This window comes from Oryctolagus cuniculus, chromosome 16, assembly GCF_051225735.1.
Source record: "Oryctolagus cuniculus isolate XC-2025 breed Fujian yellow rabbit chromosome 16, ASM5122573v1, whole genome shotgun sequence".
NCBI classification, from domain to species: domain Eukaryota; kingdom Metazoa; phylum Chordata; class Mammalia; order Lagomorpha; family Leporidae; genus Oryctolagus; species Oryctolagus cuniculus.
Genome location: NC_142882.1, coordinates 18,439,999 through 18,460,240, shown reverse-complemented (window position 1 = coordinate 18,460,240; position 20,242 = coordinate 18,439,999). Strand labels below are relative to the sequence as shown.

The 20,242-nt window shown below is 66.3% G+C and overlaps 3 protein-coding genes across 5 annotated transcripts; all 3 read right to left on the bottom strand.

The window, feature by feature from the left end:
• Positions 1-1,602: 1,602 nt before the first annotated feature.
• ICAM5 (intercellular adhesion molecule 5) lies at positions 1,603-7,840 on the bottom strand. Its single transcript, NM_001171150.1, is given in 15 exon segments — positions 1,603-1,871; positions 2,610-2,876; positions 3,507-3,671; positions 3,673-3,679; positions 3,682-3,746; positions 3,841-4,119; positions 4,236-4,478; positions 4,731-4,979; positions 5,115-5,369; positions 5,601-5,882; positions 6,070-6,390; positions 6,597-6,711; positions 6,713-6,721; positions 6,724-6,866; positions 7,759-7,840. Coding segments are annotated over 15 exon segments (2,751 nt in total).
• Positions 7,841-9,453: 1,613 nt separating this feature from the next.
• Positions 9,454-10,559, bottom strand: ICAM4 (intercellular adhesion molecule 4 (Landsteiner-Wiener blood group)). Of its 2 annotated transcripts, XM_051838088.3 has the most exons (3): positions 10,177-10,559; positions 9,760-10,065; positions 9,454-9,592 (listed from the first exon to the last, which is right to left on the bottom strand). In XM_051838088.3, exons 1-3 carry the CDS (start codon positions 10,556-10,558, stop codon positions 9,474-9,476), a joined length of 807 nt encoding a protein of 268 aa, XP_051694048.1. In that variant the 5' UTR covers position 10,559; the 3' UTR covers positions 9,454-9,473. The 2 variants fall into 2 exon arrangements, with proteins under 2 accessions (XP_051694048.1, XP_069915312.1); XM_070059211.2 differs by having other exon boundaries at positions 9,760-10,559.
• Positions 10,560-10,652: 93 nt separating this feature from the next.
• Positions 10,653-19,469, bottom strand: ICAM1 (intercellular adhesion molecule 1). Of its 2 annotated transcripts, none has more exons than XM_008250743.5 (7): positions 19,310-19,469; positions 17,628-17,885; positions 13,986-14,291; positions 13,409-13,699; positions 13,061-13,315; positions 12,687-12,938; positions 10,653-12,018 (listed from the first exon to the last, which is right to left on the bottom strand). In XM_008250743.5, the coding sequence occupies exons 1-7, from the start codon at positions 19,374-19,376 to the stop codon at positions 11,843-11,845; spliced, it is 1,605 nt and encodes a 534-aa protein (XP_008248965.4). In that variant the 5' UTR covers positions 19,377-19,469; the 3' UTR covers positions 10,653-11,842. The 2 variants fall into 2 exon arrangements, with proteins under 2 accessions (XP_008248965.4, XP_017194269.3); XM_017338780.4 differs by lacking the exon at positions 10,653-12,018 and adding an exon at positions 12,044-12,256.
• Positions 19,470-20,242: the final 773 nt, after the last annotated feature.

Here is a 20,242-nt window from a genome sequence, read left to right as displayed (position 1 = left end):
GGAGTGAACCAGCGGATGGGAGACCTCTCTCTCTGTAACTCTTGTCTTTCAAATTAATAAATCTTTTATTTTAAAAAGTCCTCTTTAGAGGCAAAGAAACTGAGGTCCCATCCACTCATTCTGTCCCCAGATGCCAGCATTGGCTCCTGCAGGAATAGCCGGGCTGGGGTCTCAACGGGTCTCCGTGGAGTGGCAGGAACGCAGTCATTCGGGCTCATTCCCAGGCCCTGGGATAGGATAGGGCCCGCCGGCTGACTGCTGTCAGACACACACACACACGTTTATTGAGCAAGTACTGAGTACCAGTAGGGTGAAGCGAACAAAATAGTGCTGTAGAGAGAAATCTGTATGGTTCTAGAATGTTCTAGAATGACAAGACCTATCCAGTTAACTGTCTGATAGTGGGTGAGCGTTTGGCTGCGTGTTGAAGACGCTGCTCGGGACGCCTGCATCCCACATCTGAGTGCCTGGGTTCGAGTCATGGCTCCACTCCTGGTTCCGGCTTCCTGCTAATGCGCTCCTTGGGGAGCGAACAGGCAGGGGCCTGAAGGCCGCAGTAGTTGGTCCCGCCTACTCCCTGCTTGACCCCAGGCAGGGGCCACTGTGGGCATTTGGGCAGTGAACGTGTAATCGAATAAGTAGAGAGTTGGCCTTGGAAGAAAAACTAAAGCAACAAAGGTGTCGGGGGTGGGTGCCTTAGCCACGGGGCCCACATGGACCAGGAGCCCGCCGTGGGTCTGAGATGAGGGACGGCCTGGCAAGGCCCTGGGGCGGGCAGGATTCGCCATGAGATGGGGGGTCGCAGGGGCTGCGCCTGGCTGTCCCCGGCACCCAGCACCCAGCACCCTTCTCCCTTCTGTCCTGTTTCCTGAGCTCATCTTTGCTCATGAATCACGTGGAGCAGCCAGGGCTTCCTGCGCGGGGGCGGGGGCGGCCGGGAAGGAGGCCCAGCTGTTCTCCTCCTGCCGGGCTGGGCTGCAGGATTCCGTGCACTGGGGGGTGCAGCTGACACCTCGTGTGTGTGTCTGTATCAGAGTGGGCCTACGGGTAAACTGAGGCACAGCACTGGGTAGGGGAGTCCAGTGCAATAGGTGGGACCTCCCCAAGGGCTGACCCCACCATAGCCGCCACTGTGACTCCTCCCCTCCCAAAGGGGGTTCCGCCCATCCCGGCAGAGGGGCCTGACCGTGCCAGTAAGCAGGCTTGGGGACAGCACCGCGGGCCACCTCCCCAGATGGGGTCAGAGGGCAGCACTGGGCGGAAGAGATAAGGCAGGGGGGAGGGGGAGGAGGAGGAAGGAGCAGGGGCCGCGCCCAAGCTCCCTGGCACTCCTGGAAAAAAAGACTTGGAGGGGGTCTGCCCTAGTAGGCTGTGCCCGCCAAAACACTTCTGCCCACAAGACTGATTCGAACTCTGGACCTGAGTCCCATCGCAGAGAGCAGTCGGGGCTGAGTCGTTTTTTATAAACTTTACTGGGGAAAGTGGGTAGAAAATGGGGGTGGCGCCCCTTGAGCTGAATAAATAATAAATAGAACGGCAAAGAAGCCCCCCTCGTGTGCATCTGGGGGGCGACCCCCGGCCCGCGGGGAGAGGGGAGCAGGCTCAGGCTGACGTCAGCTGGATGGCGAAGACCTCGCCCCCCGCGGGCGACTCGGCAGAGTCCTCCGCCTCCGGGCCGCCCTCCGCGCCCGAGCCGGCGCCGCCGCCCGCGCCGTTGAGACACACGGCCTCGCCCGAGCTCTCGGCTTCCTGCACGTTGTATTCGCCCTTCTTGCACGCCGTCGATTGCACGTAGAAGGCCAGGCCGGCGCCCGCGGCCAGCAGCACCGCGCCCCCCACAGCACCGCCCACGGCGATCCACAGCCACGGACCTGTGCGGGTTGGGGAGACCCTCACGGAGAATGGGCAGGCTCGGGGCTCCCCCAACCCCGAACTACCCCTGTCGCCTCCCCAGGAGCAGGAGGTCCGTCCTGTGCCGGGCAGGCGGCCCCCCACCCCGTGTGCTAGTGCGACCCCAGACCCAGCTTACAAGCTCCTCCAGCCCATGGCGATGGAGGCTCATTTTGTGCCCAAGCCCCTCCCCGATCAGTCAGCTCCCCCCATCCCCCAACAGGTCGGATGTGGCCTCCAGCCCAGGAAGACCCCAGCCCCAGGAACTGCACAAAGTGGGGGAGGGGACCTAGCTGAGCCTCCGGGTCTTTTGTTCCTGATCCCCGTCCAATCCCCTTTCCCCACAGTGACACAGCAGAGAGTGAATTGGATCCCCTCCCCGACGCAGGAACCCACCCCAAGTTAATGGGGGGGGGGGGGTCCTGTACAAAGTTAATAGGCAATGCCTCCTTAGGAAAACCTGCGTATGGAGTTCAAGTTTTGCACCAAAATCAGGTCATCTTTTCAATGCGTTTTTCCACGAACTTTTTGAATTACCTTCTAGTCCCAGCGTGCCCTGTCCCGCTGCGCCTCCCGTCCCTAACCGGCCATCTGCTGGCGGCCCCTGATTCCCGTTCAGGTGCACCCAGCTCTCGTCCGTGGGGACCCAAAGGGAGGCAGAGAAGCAGCCGGGCCACCAGGGCCCAGGGCCCGCCCCCAAGTCCGTCCCCGCCGCTCACCTGCCACGCGCACCGTGATGCGCCGCGCGTGGCGGCCGTGCGCGTTGGTGGCCTCGCACTCGTACTCGCCGCCGTGGCTGCCCATGGCGCCGGCCACGCTGAGCGTGCTGTTGTTGCTCGACAGGCCGATGTTGGGGGCCCCGGGGGGCGCGCGCCAGCTGATCTGAGCTGGGGGCCATGCCTCCGCGCGGCAAGTCAGCGTGAAGTTCCCGCCCGGGCGCACGCCTCCCGAGGGTGAGGCCGCCAGCTCGGCCACTACGGGCCGGTCTGCAGGGGGACACGGGAGCGAGGGGAGCGCTGAGCGCAGGCCCCGCCGCTGAGCGGGTCCCCCCGACTCCCGTTCAGCCACCCCCTCGTGGGCGGGGCAGGCGAGGCTCCTCCCTCGGATCAGCGCCCTGGACCCTCAGAGCAGGGCTGTTTGGAGAGCTCACATCCCTAACTGGAGTGCCCGGTTCGCGTCCTGGCTGCTCCACCTCCCATCCAGCTTCCTGCTGAGAACGTGCGCCCTGGGAGGCAGCCGGTGATGGCACAAGTACTTGGGCCCCTGCCACCCACGTGGGGGACCTGGATGGAGCTCTAGGTCCCTGGGCTTTAGGCCTGGCCCATCGCCAGCTTTTTCGGGCATTTGGGGGTAGGGGGTGAACCAGTGAGTGGAAGATCTCTCTCTCTTTGCCTTTCAAATAAAATGAAAAGTAAAAACTATATAGGGCTGCGGGTAGGGACTAAAATTCGGCACCCTGCTTCAGTGAGTGGGGGGGGGGGTCCTTCTGACCCAGAACTTGGAAGGGGCTGTGCCCCCCCCCCCAGGATTTTCGTACCCTCCAGGTTTGGCCTAGGAGTCCCCCTCCCAGACAATGGAACTGGCGTGGAGTCCCCTCCGCTCGACCGCCCACTCACATTCCACACCCACAGTGACGGTCCGGGAGTCCGAGCCGTGCGCGTTGGTGGCCACACAGAGATAAGTGCCCGCATCCTCCCGCGACACGCGCGGTCGCGCAGGTCGGGGCGCGCCCTCCCGGGAGCAGCGCACTCGTGGCGAGGGCCGGCCCCGGGCGGCGCAGGCCAGGGCCGCAGCTTCGGCCCCTTCCAGCCACGTCTGGTCGCTCGGACACGTGGAGTCGTCCATCTGCGGCGGCGCTGCCGTGGGGGTGGGGGAGGGAGGGGCGCGTCAGGGCGGGGCCGGGGCCTCGGGGGCTCCGCCTGCTTCCCCGCCCGCCCGGGCCCCGCTCACACTCCGCGCTCACGACGACTGTTTTGACCGCCGAGCCGTGCGGGTTGGTGGCGTTGCAGACGTAGATCCCGGGTGCCAGGTCTCTAGGGACGCTGGGGTCGCTGGGACTAGGGTTTAGGGGCGCCAGCGGCAGCAGCAGCCCCTCGCTGGCGCCCTCGGAGCCCACGCACTGCACGCTTGGCTGCGGCTTCCCTTCCACCTCGCAGGAAAACAGCTGTTCCGATCCTTCCACCCACGTCCAGTTGCTGGGGCAGCTCCGCTCCTCAAAACTGGGACCATCTGGGGGTGGGGGGCAGAGGTGCAGCGGGGCCGGGGTTCACACAGCGGGCACGAGGTCCAGCCGGAGCCGTCCCGACAGCCCCCGCCCGGCCGCCCACTCGCTGCCCAGGACTCACACTCCACCGTGACGGCCACGTTTTTGGCCGCAGAGCCCCGAGCATTGATGGCCTCGCAGCGGTAAGTGCCCGCGTGCTCCCGGGCCACCAGCAGCAGCCCCTCGATGACGTCGGCTTGCCCGGAGCGCACGCAGCTCACGCTGGGCGGCGGGACCCCGTGTGCCACACAACTCAGCGACGCTTCTGTTCCTTCCAGCCACGTCACGCGTTCCGGGCAGCCCACGCTGTCCAGCGCCGGTGCGTCTGCACAGGGGCGCGTGCGTGGCTCAGCCTATCGGCCCTACACCCCTCCCTCCCAAACCCCTCCCCCCCAAACCAGGGCAGCTTGAAAAACTTCAGCCTGCCTCGACCGCCCCCCTGGGCAAAGCTCCACCCAGAGCCACGCCCCTCCAGCCCTCTCCAACACCTGTGCGCGCTCTCGCTCGCCAGCCTGGCCCAGGGCGCACTTTCAGACCCCACAGGTGTCAGAGCTGCGCCCTGCGCACCCCGACTCACACTCTACGGTCAGCGTCACGTCCTTGACCGCTTCGCCCTGGACGTTGGCCGCGGTGCAGCGGTAAGTGCCGGCGAGCGCGCGAGTGACCGGGCCCAGCAGGCCCAGCGCCAGCACCGCACCGCCGTCGGACCGCGCGCAGTGCACCGCGGGCGTTGGGTTTCCGCGAGCCTCGCAGCGCAGCGTCTGCTCTGGGCCCTCTGGCCACGTCCAGCTCCTGGGACAGTCCGCATCGTCCAGCCGGGGGGCGTCTGTGGGCAAGGGCGCGGGACACACAGCCTGGACGTGCATCCACAGCAATGGCCGTGCCGTGGGACCGGGCCGGTCCTCGGGCGTCGCCAGGACGTGGGGGAGGGGGGAGCGGGGAGGGGCGGCTAACAACTCACATAAGACACGAAGCTCTGCGCTCCCGTTCTTGCTCAGGGTCTCCCCGTCCAACTCCAGAGTGGCGTCGCAAAAAAAGCTGCGTCCGTCGTCGCTCTCGGAAGCATTAAACTGGAGCTGGGCGGGCTGCCCCGGGGCTGCAGCGGGAACTCCCTCTAAGGTGACCAGGGCTCGGGCCCCGGCTGTGCAGGTTACTGTCACCAACTTCCCCTCGGGGGCGCTGGGTTCGCTCAGGGTCAAGAGGGGCGCCGGGAAACCTGGGGGCGGAATGTCCGTCCGAGTCCGCCTCCCACCCACCCGTCAAGGCCCGCCCCCCTATATGCAGGAACCCACCTGCTGCGGGGTCCCGCCTCTTCAACCCCCATCCGCCCCCGCCCTGTCGGGGAATCAGGCCCCGCCTGTTCCGGTCCCGAGGCCCGGCCCACCCGTCGCCCCGCCCTCGCGTCCCTCCGGCCGCGCCCTCGAGGTCCCGGCTGGTTCCCTCTTACTATAGACGGTCACGTTCTCGCGGCTTTCCCGCCGCTCGCCCCCCAGGGTCACAGCGCAGACCAACTGCTTGATGCCCTCTTCCTCTGCCGTGGCGGTGGCGGTGGCCACGATTGCGTCCCCCTCGAGGGTGACCTCTGGATTCAGCCTCTTGTCGCCCAGCGCGAGGTGGACCCCAGCCTCCGAGGCCGGGAATAGTCCGTCCAGGGTGCAGCTCACGAGGCTTTGCGAGTCCACTTCCAGGACCCGGGGAGCCAGGAGACGCGGCGAGTCCAGGGGCAGGGCTGGGGGTGGGGGTGGGGAAGTGGTGGTCAAAGACCAGAGCTGGACTTCAGATACAGACGGAGTGCAGTGAGCGCTCAGGATGTACTAAGCACTTAGCCCGCAGTGCCATCTCACAGGCACAGCGGGAACCGGTGTCCAAGTCGGCATTTTGGCCGGGTCCCCTTCTTCTCCGCACCCCCCACTTACCGTACGTCCAGAGCTGTCTAGGAGCCGAGCTGTTTTCAAACAGCGCCAGGCCCTGCGGCCGCAGGTCCAGCTCGGCGCGGCAGGAGAAATTGGCTCCATGGTCTTCCCTCCGCGCCAGCACCGTGGCCGTGAGCACCGCGCCCCGCGCTCGGGCCGGTTCTCCCGCAAAACTGCGGCGGATCAGCTCCTGGGCGCCCCGAAGCAGGGTCAATGTGAGGCTCCCACGGGGCCCGGCGCCCGGGACCCTACAGCTCAGGGTGAAGTTCTCGCCCACCGGCTGCCAGGGAGGCAGCGGCACCAGCTCTACGCGATCCGGCCGCTCTGCAAGGTGGGGGGAACCGCGGCTCTTGCAAACGCCTGGGCTTCCAGGGGCTTGGTGTGGAGCCCAGGGGGATCCGGGGCCGAGAAGGGCAGGGCGCGGGGACCCAGAGGGCGGGGTCTGAAGGGGGCGGCCCCCGAGACCCAGGGGGCGGGGCCTGGGAGGGAGCGAAAGTAGTGGAGTAGGAGCGTGGCCACCCAGAACTCACGGAAAGTGCGAATGAGCCCACGCGCCTGTAGCGTGCGCCGCGCGCAGCGGAAGAAGCAGACGGGCTGGGTCTCCGGCTCGCGGATGTCCACCAGCTGCCGCGCCAGCCAGCGCAGCCCCCTCTGGGTCCCGTTCCGGCGCAGCGAGGTCTCCAGGCCGCCGCGCTCCGGCCGAGGGCAGTTGGTACTGCAATTCAGCCACAGCGAGCCCCCGCGCTCCACAAGCGCCACGCGGGGCTGCAGGTCCGCCCAGAAGGGCTCCTGCGCGACCGCTGCCCGGGGAAACGCGAGCTCAGCCTGCGGCGCCAACGCCCTGAGATCTTAGTGCCCCTACACCGAGTCAAGGGGTCCTGGGGGTCAAGCAGAGACCACATCCAGGAATGAACCCGGGAGTGCCGCGCCCTGCCCAGGCCTCGGGGGTGCAGGTGCGCTCCTGGAGGGACTCTCTGAAATATGGCGGAGGAGACCCCTGGTCTCCCAGACGCCCATGCAGCCGTGGGAAAGCAAGACGAGGTGGGGTGGGGGGAGGCGAGAGGAAAGATGGGCTCCTTCATGCACACAGCGACGCTGGAAGGGACCCCGGGCGAGGGACTGGGGAGTCCACCAGTTCTCGGGGTCTTGGCCGACTTCCAAGAGAGAGGGAGTCTGAAGCTGGGGGCGAAGGCAAGTCCCCTATGAGGCTGGGTTCGAAATAAAGGAAGACCCCAGACCTGGGTGAGGAACGCGGGAAGAGGGCGCGCGGCCAGGCTCGCGGGAGGAACGGAGGAACGCGGTTGCCAGGGCTCCGGGTGGAGGGAGAACAGCGCTTCTGAGTCACGAAGGTTGGGGAGCTGGGGGTCTTTGCGGATCGCGAGTGGGGGAGATGCCAGTCGGTGGACCACGGTGTGCAGCCAAGCGGGAGGAGGCACCCGGGGCGGAGGGAACCGCAGAGACCCTGGGGTCTCCGGGGCGCAGGGTTGGGTACAGATGAGCACCCCGGAGCTCGAAGGAGGGGTTCGGGTGGAGACTCGGGTGAGCGCGGAGTAGGGGGGGAAGGGGAGAGGCGAGGAGATCGGGGCTCAGGGCAGAGGGCGGGAGCGTGGGAGCAAGGCGAGGGCGGAGCCGGGAGGGGTCTGGGAACTCCGCCCCCGGCCCTGTCCACCCCGAGCCGGGGCGGGTTCTTACCTGACAGGCGGAGGATCCCCAGGCCCAAGGCTACCCAGAAGCCGAGTAGCGCCCGGCGCAGCCCTGGCGAAGGCCCTGGCATCGCCGCCGCGGGGGAAGCGCAGAAGGCGAGGGGAGCCCGAGTGGCGAGTTGAGCCAGAGGACGGCGCGGCGCGGCGCGGCGCGGCGGGCGCAGTGTGGGGGAGGCAGAGTTGCGCTCGGGGATTGGTTTAACGTTGGTAACTTGGTTTCCAAGGAGGGGGCGGCGGCAGAGGCGGCGGGGGGCGGGCGGCGAGCGTGCGCGGGGCTCCGGGCCTTGGAGCAGGCGAGCTGGCGGGAGCGAGCGACCCCCGGGGGTCTGCTTGCAGGCCCGCCCGGTAGCCGGGAGCCGTGTGGGGGCGACGGCGCTCTCCCGCGTCATCGCGGGCGGCGGCGCGGAGGTCGGGGAGGAGGCGGGGGCGGGGAGGGGGATGCTGGATTGCCTTTCCCAAACCCCTGCCTTGGATGCTCGGATAACCAACCGGACTCTCGGCTCCGCCTCTATACTTAGCTCCACCCACCCGCGCCCCCTTAGGGCGCGCGGATGGATTTGGGGGCTTGGAGAGGTTTGGGGAGCGCCGCCTCGGAAAAGGGCAGTTCTAGGCGGGGGGAGGGAGAGGGTGCTGGGTTGCCTCCCGCCCCGAGCCGTCTCCCTGCTCCCACGGCGAGCTCGGGGTTACAGCCACACCCCTAATCCCCCCTCCCGCTCGGCTCCGGCACGCGACGGAGGGGGCGGGGACCAAAGTGCCAGCGAGTCGCAGACACGTGTGCGTGCGCGCAGCCTTCGCGGACGTCTAAATGAGAGTCGGCTCGGCTCCGGGGCTGTATTTACCCAGCGTGCAGCGGGCATGTGTCTGCTCGGCTGCCGAGAGCGCGAGCCGCCGTGGAGCGCCCACCCTCGGAGCGGCGGGCGGGGCCCCGGACCCCGGCATCGGCGAGCGCGCGCGCGCGACAGACCCTCGGAGATGCTTTTGACCTTGCCACATCCGGGCCCAGGCGTTGACACCTCCGACCCAACCCCTGCCATGCGCCCGCCTGGCCTGCCGGCCACCACTTGGACGTTGCCAAGGCATCTCACGTGGCTCCTCTTCATGAGCCCTTCCCGCTGTCACTACCGGGGTACCTCGTCTGCCCACCCGTGGCCCCCCCATATGCCCATGCCACCCCGCCCATCTGCGGGCTCAGCCCGGGCGCTCGTGACGCGCGGTGGGGAGCGAGTCCTCGCTCCACCGTGGGCCTCGGCGAGGGCGCACGGTCCGGGGGTGGGAAAGGAAACTTAACATCCAATCAGAGCCGCTGCGTGAGAAAGGCGGAGCCAATCAGCACGAGCCGTGCCACGGCGCGCCCCGCCCCGCCCCCCGCCCAGGGCCCTCCCAGGGCCCCCGGTTTCGCAAGCGTCTGCAGCACTTCGATAAAGCCAGCCAGAAGAGGGGGTTTGCTTATTTCTTTATTATTTTAACTACACCGGCTGGGAAGGTGGAGGCAGGTGAGACCCCGAGCGAGAAAAACCTCAGATGCCGCCCTCGGGGGTGGGGGGAGATGAGGGACGTGGAGAAGGCAGTTTGCAGCTGGAGACCCTCGCCTTGGAGGGGCTACACGAACGAGGCTGGCTGAGGCTTTATGGATCCGGCCCGGGTTCCCCAGACTGTTCCAGATTCCCTTTGTCTTCCCGCTCGGCCGCCGTCCAGCAGCCCCTTCTACACCTGGGCTTTCAGCGCCAGGCACCTGCGCAGGTAGGCACCTGCTACGACGAGCAGGATCCCCAGCAGGGCCGCGATGGAGGCGGAGGCCAGCGCCTTGGACTCGGAGCTCCAAGCTGGGAGCAGGAGCGAGGGGAGAATTAGAAGCGAGGGCCACGGAAGTCTGCCCACCCGCGTGCAGCTTGGGCTCGGCCTGTGCGCCCTCCTCCTGGGCTCCTAACCCTTGACCCCATCCATCCCAACCCCCTCCCCCACGGTGCCCAAGGCGACCCGGGCGCCTCACCGAGAGCTTCGAGCATTACGGGCGCCGAGCTGCTGCGGACCACCAGGCCGCCGAGGTGGAGGCGCGCGTGGCAGGTCACGGGCTGCCAGAAGTCCCGCGGCCCAGCGCGCAGCTGGTAGGTCAGCGTCACGTTGGCCAGATCGGGGCGGGTGAAGTGCGCCAGGCTCTCGGAGTAGATCACCCGGCCTCCTCGCCTCAGGGTCACAACCATGAAGCCCACCGGGAACGCGTGCGTCACGTGGCAGCGCAGCGTGTACTTGCTGCCCACCAAGACCGGAGGGTCCAGGACCACGCTGCGCGGCTGTTCTATGGCGAGAGAGAGGGGATCCCCGGCCCCAGCCCCCCGAGTCAGCCCGGCGTGCGCCCCCCTTCCTCGGCCTCCCTCCCCTCGCCGCCCCAGCCGCACCCGAGCCTCACTGTAGGCGGTGATCCTGGCCGTGGCCTCGCGCGTCTCCCCGGCGCAGGTGACCAAGCAGGTCACGCTGGAGTTCCAGGCTCTCACGTCCAGCAGCTGCTGAGACGCCCACCCCGGGCCGCTGCGCGTCAGGCCGCGCCGCAGCTGGGTGCGCAGGCGGGGAACCCCCGCCAGGGGGCAGCTCGTGCTGCAGTTGAGCCACAGGGAGCGCCCGGGCGGCACAGCAGCAAACTCGGGGCTGATCCGCACCCAGAAAGGCGCCGCGGTGCCCGAGGGTGCAGGGGAGCCGCCCCGGGGGCCTGGCGCCCGCTCCGTCGCGTTCCCGCCTCCCCGGCCGACGGCCCCCAGCACGAGCGGCAGCGACAGGAGACAGAGAGACCCCATGGCCGACTAAGGGCGCTCAGGGCGGCTGGCTCGGGAGATAAGGAGGCTCACGGCTCCGCCCTGGGGGCCCCCCGGAATTCCAAACTCCAAGAAGTCATTGCGGGTTTTATTTTTATTTATTTTCCTGCAGAAGGGTCCATAGAGTCACTAGAATTCCCGAAAGTCATGAACAGAGCCCAGCTTTGGCTGCGAGCCCCCCCCCCGGGGGGGCGGGGGTGAGGGGAGGGGTGGGGGTGAGGGGGGGGGCCTCAAAGCCGCACACCGAGGGCTTGCAGCTGGAGTTGAGAAACATCAGGCCCGGGCACTGGGGCAGGGTGTCCCGAGCCGGCGGTCCTGCCCCTGCCCCTGCAAGGTGCCCGTGAAGGAACAGGTAGGAGGTGGTGGGGGCACATGGGCAGGGGGCACAGTCTCTTGGGACTCCATGGTATAGCTGCTGGGGAGTGGGCACCCATGTTGAGGCCTGGCCACCTCGTGTCACGGGGAACATTGGCAGAGTTGCATGTGGGTTAGAAGTGGGTAACCAACAGCACCAGTACTGGGGGTGTGGGGTGGACCTCCGGGGGAGGCCCTTGAGCTTGTAACCATGGCTAGTCCATACAACGTCTTCGTGCAAGACAGCAAAAGCACCCCCCTTGCTTTTTGAGGGGAAAAGCAGCTTGGCCGGCCAATGGTATGAGAAATTCCGGCCATGCTTGATTTAATTTTTGCCAGGTGCGTTTGTGCAGTGCACAGCCAGCACAACTGTACCTGGCCACCCTGAATGAGATGAGACCAAGAGCTCCACGGGGCAGGGGGTGGGGGGTGGGGGGCAGGAACCTACTCTACTTGCCCTGTCCACCACTCCATTCTGCATCAAAGGCAAATTATCAATAAATAGCTGGCAAAATAAATGAATAAATACATCCAAGTCAAGAGTTAAAAGAGCAGCTGTGTTTCCACGCTCCAAGTGTCTGTGCGGGCTGTCACGTCTTCCTTAGTGCCGTGGGGTCTCCGCCTGCTGCGAGAGTGCGTGCCCGTTCCCACGGCCGGGTCGTGTGTCCACTCTCTCACTCTCTGGCCAGGCCAGGCTCCTGGATCAGTTCCCTCCTCCTGGTCCAGTTCTTTGGCTACGGGTCAGGCCCGAGGCCTGGGGCAGTCCCGGCTGTGCAGGTACCATGACCCCAAAATGCTGTCTGTGTCCTGCCACCCCCTCCCCCCACCGTGGCCGGAGGAGGACGTGGCTGCAGCTCCGTGGCCCGGGTCCACCGCTCTGCTCAGCGTGGCCGGCGCGTGGGGGGCAGGGGCTCAGGACGGCGAGGCTTGCGGCGTGTTCAGCTTCACGGTGGCCGCCTCCTGTGCCTTCTGCAGCTTGTACTTTTTGATCTTCCTCTGACGGTTGTAGACGTAGGCAGCGGTGCCCCAGGTGCCCAGGAGGACCACGGCCGCCACCACGATGATGATCACCACGTTACTGTGCTTGTCTGCGGGGGGAAACACGGCCCAGGATTGAGTTATTTAAGATTTACTTTTATTTATTTGAAAGACAGAGTTGTAGAGAGAGGCAGAGACAGAGAGAGAGGTCTTCCATTAGCTGGTTCACTCCCCAGTTGGTCGCAATGGCTGGAGCTGCGCTGATCCAAAGCCAGGAGCCCCTTCTGGGTCTCTCATGCGGGTGCAGGGGCCCAGGGACTTGGGCCATCTTCTACTGCTTTCCCAGGCCTATCGGAAGAGGAGCAGCTGGGACTCGAACCAGTGCCCATAGGGGATGCCAGTGCTTCAAGCCAGGGCTTTAACCCGTGCGCCACAGCACCGGTCCCGGCCCATTATTTATTTCAAGGGCAGAGAGAGAAGGAGACACATCTTCCATCCACTGGTCACCCCCCAAATGCCTGGAACAGCCAGGGCTGCACCAGGCTGAAGCCAGGAGCCCGGAGCTCCATCCGGGTCTCCCACGGGGGCGCCAGGGCCCCAGTTAACTTAAGCCATCACTGCTGCCTCCCAGGGAGTGCATAGGCAGGAAGCCGGAGCCAGGCGCTCCAATACGGGCTGCAGGCGCCCAGGGCAGTGTCTCAGCCTCCGCCCTGGATGGCAAGGACTGAGCCGGCTCCCTGGCCCCGCCCCGGCCCGCCCGGCCCAAGGGCGCACTCACAGGGCAGCACGTGGATGAAGACCTCGCGGGTGACCTCCCCGCGAGAACTCACGGCCCGGCAGAGGTAGGTCCCCGCGAACTGGCGCTGGACGGGCCTAAGCTCGCCGATGGGCAGCGGAGCCCCGGTTCCCTCGCGGCGGCAGCTGAGCTCCGGGCGCGGGTTCCCCCAGGCCTCGCATCTCAGAGTCTGCTGGCTGCCCTCCTGCCAAGTCCAGTTTCCCAGGCAGTCCCTCTCGTCCAGTCTCGGGCCATCTGGACAAACACAGCAAGGGGGAGGCGTGCAAGGGGCGGAGCTTGGGGACCAGGGGGATGGGGGAGCCCCCCTAGCGGTGGGACCTGGGATGGGCGGTCACGGGCCAAGCCACGCCACTCACACAACACACGCAGCTCCCGGGTCTGGTTTTTGCGTAGCACCTGCCCGGCCACGTCCAGGGCGGCAGAGCAGGAGAAGCGGCGCCCGTTGTCCTCGGCGCTGGCGTTCAGCCGCAGCTGGGCCCGCGCGGACACCGGCCAGGCTGGGGTACCGTCCAGCGTCACCCTGGTTCCGTCGTGGCCCTCACACTGCACAACCACCTCGGTGCCTTCGGAGACCTCTGGCTCGCTCAAGGTCAGGTTGGGAGCTGGGAAGCCTGGGAGGCGGGGCATACAGTGAGCCACGCCCCCTCTGCGTCCTGCCACGCCCCCTCCGGGGAAAGCCCGCCTCCGCTGTGGCCCCCGCTTACTGTACACAGTCACTTCGGCCGTCGCCTCCACCCGCCGGTTCCCCAGCAGCACCGCACACACCACCTGCTGGGCACCTTCCTCCTCCGCTGTCCCCCGCACGGAGGCCACGGCCCTGACCGTGTCCTTGCTGTGACTGACGGTGGCGTCCAGCTTCCGGCCCCCCAGTTCCAGCTGGACCCGCGCCTCCGGGGCAGGGAAGAGCCCATCCAGGGAGCAGGACACGTGGCACTGAGCGCCCACCTCCACGACCGCGGGGATGGTGGCCAGCTGCGGCCCAGTCACCGGCAGCTCTGGGGGTGGGGGAGGGGGACGGGGCAGGTGTGAGCAGAATGGGGGATGGGATGCCCCGAAGTCCTTTTCCTGGGGATACTGTCATTCCTCATCCTGTCTCCTTGCACCCCTCGGCCGGGGTCAGGGGAGCCCCTGCCCGCACCCCATCCCAGATCACCGGCCACCCTCCTGGAACCCATGCAGTCTGGTACCCCGAGGGCTAGGGGCCCTGGCCATCCCAGGAACCCCCACACCTTGCATGGGAAGGCAGCTGTTTGCCCGCCCCCGCCCCTCCAAAAGCCTCACCGAACGTTTGCAGCTGCCTGGGGGCCGAGATGTTCTTGAACAGCCCCAAGCCCAGGGGCCGCAGGTCCAGTTCGGTGACGCAGGAGAAATTGGCGCCGTGGTCGCTTCTGTCGGCCCGCACCGTGGCCGTGACCTCCGCGGGCTCCCCCAGCGCCGGCTGCCGGCTCAGCTCCTCCTCCCCGCGGAGCAGCAGCACCGAGAGCCGGGCCCGGGGCTGCCCGCCCACCACCCGGCAGCGCAGGGTGAGGTCCTCCCCGACGGGCTGCCAGGGGGGCAGGGGCGCCAGCTCCACGCTGTCCGGGGGCGCTGCGGGGGCACAAGGAGGAAAGTCCCTTGAGCTGGCCGCCGCACCCGTCCTGGCAGCCACACTCCACCAGCCGCGCCAGCTCAGCAGCCAGGAACGCAGAGAGCTTTGGAGACAAGGCCCCGAGTGTTTGGGAAAGCGGTCAGAAATTCTTGAGTGGTTAGGTGAGCCCTGGGAGGGACCAGCAGGTGTAGGTAGTACCACGGGGCCTGCTCCCCTCAGCACCAGGGGCTGCAAGAAGTGCATGCGGGGAAAAAAAGAGCAGAAAGTTACGTGTGTTTTGAAGCAAATATTTTTGGAGACTGGGTACCGTGGCACAGCGGGTAAAGCCGCCACTGCCAGCATCCCACATGGCCGCCGGTTCGAGTCCAGCTGCTCCACTTCCGAGCCAGCTCCCTGCTAATGCGCCTGGGAAAGCAGTGGAAGATGGCCCAAGTGCTTGAGCCCCTGCACCCGTGTGGAGACCCGGATGGAGCTCCTGGCTCCTGGCTTCAGATCGGCACAGCTCTGGCCGTTGCAGCCATTTGGGGAGTGAACCAGTGGATGGAAGACCTCTCTCGCTGTCTGTAACTCTGCCTTTCAAATATTCTTTATTTTTTTTAAGAAAGTACTCATGGATGCCCAAAATGAATATTCCTTGCATACACACAGCACACACGCTGGGACTCTAGGCCGTGGATCACATCTGGCCCAAGGGACAGACCAGACCTGACGGGGAGTGGCTTAGAACAGATCTCCCTCCCCTGCACCCAGCGTCCCCCGGAGGGTCTCAGCGTCTGCGCCTCCCCAGCCCCTGCTCCCGGGGCCTGGACATGGGCACAGCGGTGCCACTGAGCGACCGGGAGCCAGCAAGGCCTCGGTTCCACTCCCAGCCTGGCTGCGGCTTTGCCTCAGCTTCCCGAGCTGTAGAACGGGGCTGTTGGAGACGGGCGTTCGGCTAGCCCATGGAAGAGGGTGACAGAGTGAGCCGGTTTCCTTTTCAGGGGGGGATGCAAGTGCCGTGCAACGAAGATGTGGTGACGGTCGCACGAGGCTATTAATATACCAAGAATGCACGTGGTGGATTGTGTGCTGTGTAAATTCTCCCTCAAAAAAGCCGTGAAAAAAAAAAACAGTAAAATAAAGGTCAAGAGAGACCTCAGGGGCCAGGCTCTGGTCTCCAGCCACCTCCTCCTGCAGCCTGCGGCATCTGAGGCTTCCTCCCCCAACCCCGAAACCTCAGCCCCACCTACCCCCCAAGGAGCCCAGCCATCCTCGGCCAGGCCCGGCCCGGCTCCGGGAGCAAGTCTGCCCTGCCCGGACCTCCCCTTGACCTCGAACTTGAACTTCAGGGCCTCTCCACCTCAGCCTGCCTCATTCTTCAAATATTTGTCTGGCCTTTCCCTCTTGGGCACTGCCAGGGCCCAGACCACGGGGAGAACAGGCAAAGCCCATGGCCGGGCTGCCCCTGTTTCCTGTTTGAGTCCAGCCCTCTGCTCACTCACCCCCCACGGCTCCCCAGCACCCCGCCGACAAGAGTTGTCCAGACTACCCTCACCTGCCGCCTCATTAACCGATCGGTCAGCAACTTCTCCTGCCTGACATCGGGACGCTCCCCGTTCCACACTTCTGTCTAGGCGCTTCCTGTTTCAACAAACTCCTACACATCCCTCAAAGCCCACCGCCTAGGAATTCCATGTCTAACCTTTGTGGAGAAGGGATGTCACCCACACCGGTGGGGGGTGGGGTGGGGAGAAGGCCAGGCTCGAGTCTCCCCTCCCCTTGAAATGGAATGTTCCATTTCACAGATGTGGAAGCTAAGGCAGCACAGCACCCGAAGGCCCAGCAAGGCAGATGGATCTCAAGAGCCAGGCAGGAAGGCACCAGGTCCCTCGCACAGTTTCGGGGGGGGGGGGTTTCAGGGGCTACTGGGAATGTTTAGGGCTTTCCCTATCCTGGGGGCGGGGCCACACTTGCTCAGTCAGCAGAGATAAGGCCGCCGAGGGCCCAGGGCGTTCAGGCTGTGGCTGTGCCAGGAGCAGTCTGTGCTCACGGGCTGCAACCCCAAGGTCGCCCACCAAGGTCCCTGGCCTATAAGAGCCACGCTGGGGCTGGGGCCCGAGATAAGTAATTCCAAAGCCATTCCCTGGGGCCGGCGCGGCATCCCATACTGGTGCCAGTTCGAGTCCCAGCTGCTCCACTTCCGGTCCAGGCTCCCTGCTGGTGGTCTGGGAAAGCAGTGGAGGATGGCCCAAGTGCTTGGGCCCCTGCACCCACATGGGAGACCCGGATGGAGCTCCGGATCGGCCCAGCTCCGGCCGCTGTGGCCATCTGGACAGTGAGCCAGCAGATGGAAGACCTCTCTCTGTCTCCCCCACCCCCCTCTCTCCAACTGTGCCTTTCAGAGAAATAATTTCTTTTTTTTTTTTTTAAATCTGCTTCTCTGTTTTTCTTCCTTGTTTTGATTCGCTTTGACTCACACGCGCGCACACACACACACACACATTGTGCGTGTGCATTCTTGCTTTGGTGACCCATTCTCCCAGCTCAGAATCCCTGAGGGCACGCAGACACACAAAGAAAACAACCCCTCCCAACCAGCGCCAGCACCCTCTCCAAGAGCCGCTCTGCCCAAGGCCAACGGCGCTCCTGGGGGGTGCACGGCACACAGGCTCCGCCCCGCCAGCGGGGGGCGGGGGCCAGGCCCTTTCAACCTCACAGCGCACCCCCGGGGTGCCTTCCTTCCAGTGTCCAAGGAGCCGCCTCTTTCTTTTACACGGCTGCATACTATTCCAAACCACTTCTTGCCTTCACAGGCCTCTGCGTTCCTCTGCCCTTCGAGCACAGCTCTGGCAAATGCCCCCGGGCCCCTGGCAGGCCCCCTGCCGGGGCTGGTGCCCAGGACTGCCACCCAATTCCCCGCCGCCAGGCCGTGCAGCCCCGCCCGCACAATCCTCCTACGGCGGCCACTGTGCCAAAACCGGGCCTCGTCTGGGTGCTCATTGGCAGGGAGCCGGCACTGGAAGCGGAGTTGGGATTGAACCCAGGCGCCCAGCGCGAGTTCCAAGCAGGGTTTAACCCGCCCCAGTCTGTGTATTTTGCTTTATTTATTTATTGGAAAGGCAGAGCGACAGAAAGAGAAAGAGACAGACAGACAGGTCTTTCCTCTGCTGGTTCGCTCCCTAAATGCCCACAACAGCCAGCACCGGGCCAGCCTGAAGCCAGGAGCTCCCTCCGGGTCTCCCACGCAGGCGACAGGGACCCAAGCCCTTGGGCCACCGCCCGCTGCCTTCCCAGGCACATTAGCAGGGGCGGTCCCATGCGCCCCGGGGGAGCCCCTCCCCGGCCCGGCCACTCACCGTACACCGTGAGCCTGGCAGAGGCCATGGACTGGCTCTCACAGTCGGAAAAGCAGATGAGGGTACTGTCTTCCTGCACGTCACTCAGCTCGAACACCTTCCAGTTGTCCCCGTGGGCCACCTCCTCCTTGCTCAGCTGCGTCTCCAGGCCGAGCTTCGACGGCTCGGCGCAGGCGGCGCTGCAGTTGACCCGCGTGGAGCCGCCACGGGGCAGCGTGACTTCCGAGGGGAACACCGATGTCTGCGCGTCCCCGGGGCCTGGGGCAGGGCGGGGCGGAAGGAGCGCGCATGACCAACCCCGCGTGGGCGCGCACGTGCACGCGTACGCGCCGCCGGGCACAAGCCAGGGCTCCCTGTGGGAGCCCCAGGAGGGCTCATGAGCAAACAACAGATAACTAGGAACCGATGTTCCGAAATCAGAGCTTGGAGAACAAACAGAGACCGTGTGGGCCCCGCCGAGAAAAGGGAAAGCGATTTCAGGCCGCAGGAACCGGCAGGTGCAGGTGCAGGGCGGTCGGGGGCCCAGTGAACCATGGCGACAATGGTGGGGGGCTCCAGAGGCCTCCGCGCTGAAGTCGTGTCCTTCCACCCAGGGCGGCTGGAGGCAGAGGCTGACTTTAAGGCCAGTTGCCTCTCCCCCCACCACCACCACCAGGAGGCCAGCTCCCCCCAATCAGGCTCCTCACCCCTCGGGACAAGTCGTTCCCCCTGTCCGGGCCTCGATTTTCCCATCTGTAACGCGGGTGCATTGGAGTCACCCCACCCAAGCCAGGCCAGCAGCGTAGCCAGTGGCTACCTCGAAGGGGAAGTAGCAAGGGGCCGTTTTCCAAGCCACTCCTCAAACTGTGCCCCCAAAACAGAAAAAATAAAAATCCCATGGAAGCCGCCCCTTCCCACCACCCCCCCCCCAGGGGCCCAAAGATTCCTGTTCTGCTTTGCTTTATCTGGGCTGGATGGGACGGGATGGGGGGCGGGGGTGGGGTGGGGGAGGCTGGGAGAATCGCAGCGGCAAAGGATCTCCCAGAGAGGGAAGCGGACTCGCTCCCATTGCTCGGAGGGCAAGGTAGAGGCCCGGAGAGAGGAGAGGTTCCCGAGCTACACACGGGTGCCAGGGAGCTCTCCGGCTCCCGCTTCCCGCTGTGGGGGGCGGGGTCACCCTGCAGCCCCTGGGCCGGTCCCCCCCCCACGCTGGGGCCGGGGTTTCCAGGGGGCGGGGGGCGCGCGCTGCGGCGTCCCACTGCTCAGCTCCTGACCCCGAGAGAAGCGCGCCCTGGAATTCCCCCGAGCCTTGGACTTCCCCAGGGGGTTAGAAGAGGAGGAACAGAATGTGTCTTGGGCAGGGGGGGGAGAGGGGTCCCCAAGATTAATGAGTTTGGCGCGGGGCCAAACTCGCCTTCCAGCGCGTGACCAGGCTGTCCCGGGGCCAGGGGCCAGGCGCCGGGCGGAGCGGGGCGGGGCGGCCACGCGAATCCCGCAAGGGCAGCGGCGCCACGACCCTCCCCCACTCCCGAGAAACTGAGTCAGGGAGGCGCCATCCCGGTGGCCCCCGCGGGATGTGGCTTCGAGCCCACCGCTGCCGACTCAGCAGCGGCCCCGCTCGGGAGACCGAGGGGGCGGAGGATGGTCTCGATCCTTCCACACCTGCGCCCAGGGCGCGCGGCCGTGTGTGACCAGGGACTCACCTGGCAGCAGAGCCGCGAGCAGGGCCAGGAGCGCGGGCAGCGCGCGCCGGACGCGGTCGGGAGCCATAGCGGGCAGGACGCGGGCGGAGCAGCGCGGAGCCGGGGCGCAGGGTGCGCACTGGGGCGGCGAGTGGCGCGCGGGTCCTCTTATAGCCGCCGGCCACGGGGGGCCTGGGGGGGGGGGCGGTGCTTTCCCGGAAACCTTGAGCCTTCCCCTCCGGAACAAGGGCTCAGGCATTTCCGGGCTGAGACGGTGCCCGGCCCGAGAAGGGGGGTCCTCCCTCGCTGGCGGCTCCCGCGCCGGAGTTTCCAAACTGAAGCAAGGAGGGCGCGGCGGCGGCGGCGACCCCGGGGCGGCGGGGCGGCGGGGCTGCGGACCGCCCCGCCGGTCCCCTCCCCATCCCGGGCCGGGCTAACCTGGATTCCCTGTTTGCACTGCGTTAGGCGCTTTAGTGACTCCTACCGGCTTCCCTGGGGGGATTGTGCCCATTTCACAGAGGGGGTAAACTGACTCCCCAGCGCGCACGGCGCTCCTTAACCGAGCAGACCGCCCCCCTTGCTAGGGTGGGCTTGCTGGGAGTCCAGGACTCCTCCCGGGGCGCACCCGCGGGCCCCGGAACCTCAGGGTGCGCGCGTGAACCTCGGGTGCTTCCACCCCCGCGGCCTCGCTTCCCCTTTTGGCCTGGGCCGCGGGGGCGGCTCTCGCAGCTCCCAGAATCAGGAAGGAAGCCTTGTGGTCCTGACGCCGCCAGCGCCCCCGCTGCTTTCTCAGGCTCCGCGGGGTAAACTGAGGCAGCGGGGAGCAGGGGAGCCGGGGAGCCGGGGCGCGTGCGCTGAGCAGGCGCGGCTGGAGCCAGCATCCAGGCTGGAGACCCCAAGGACCCGGGCACTGGCCTGGCCGCCTTAAGCTTCCTGTTGTTGGACGCGCTTGGG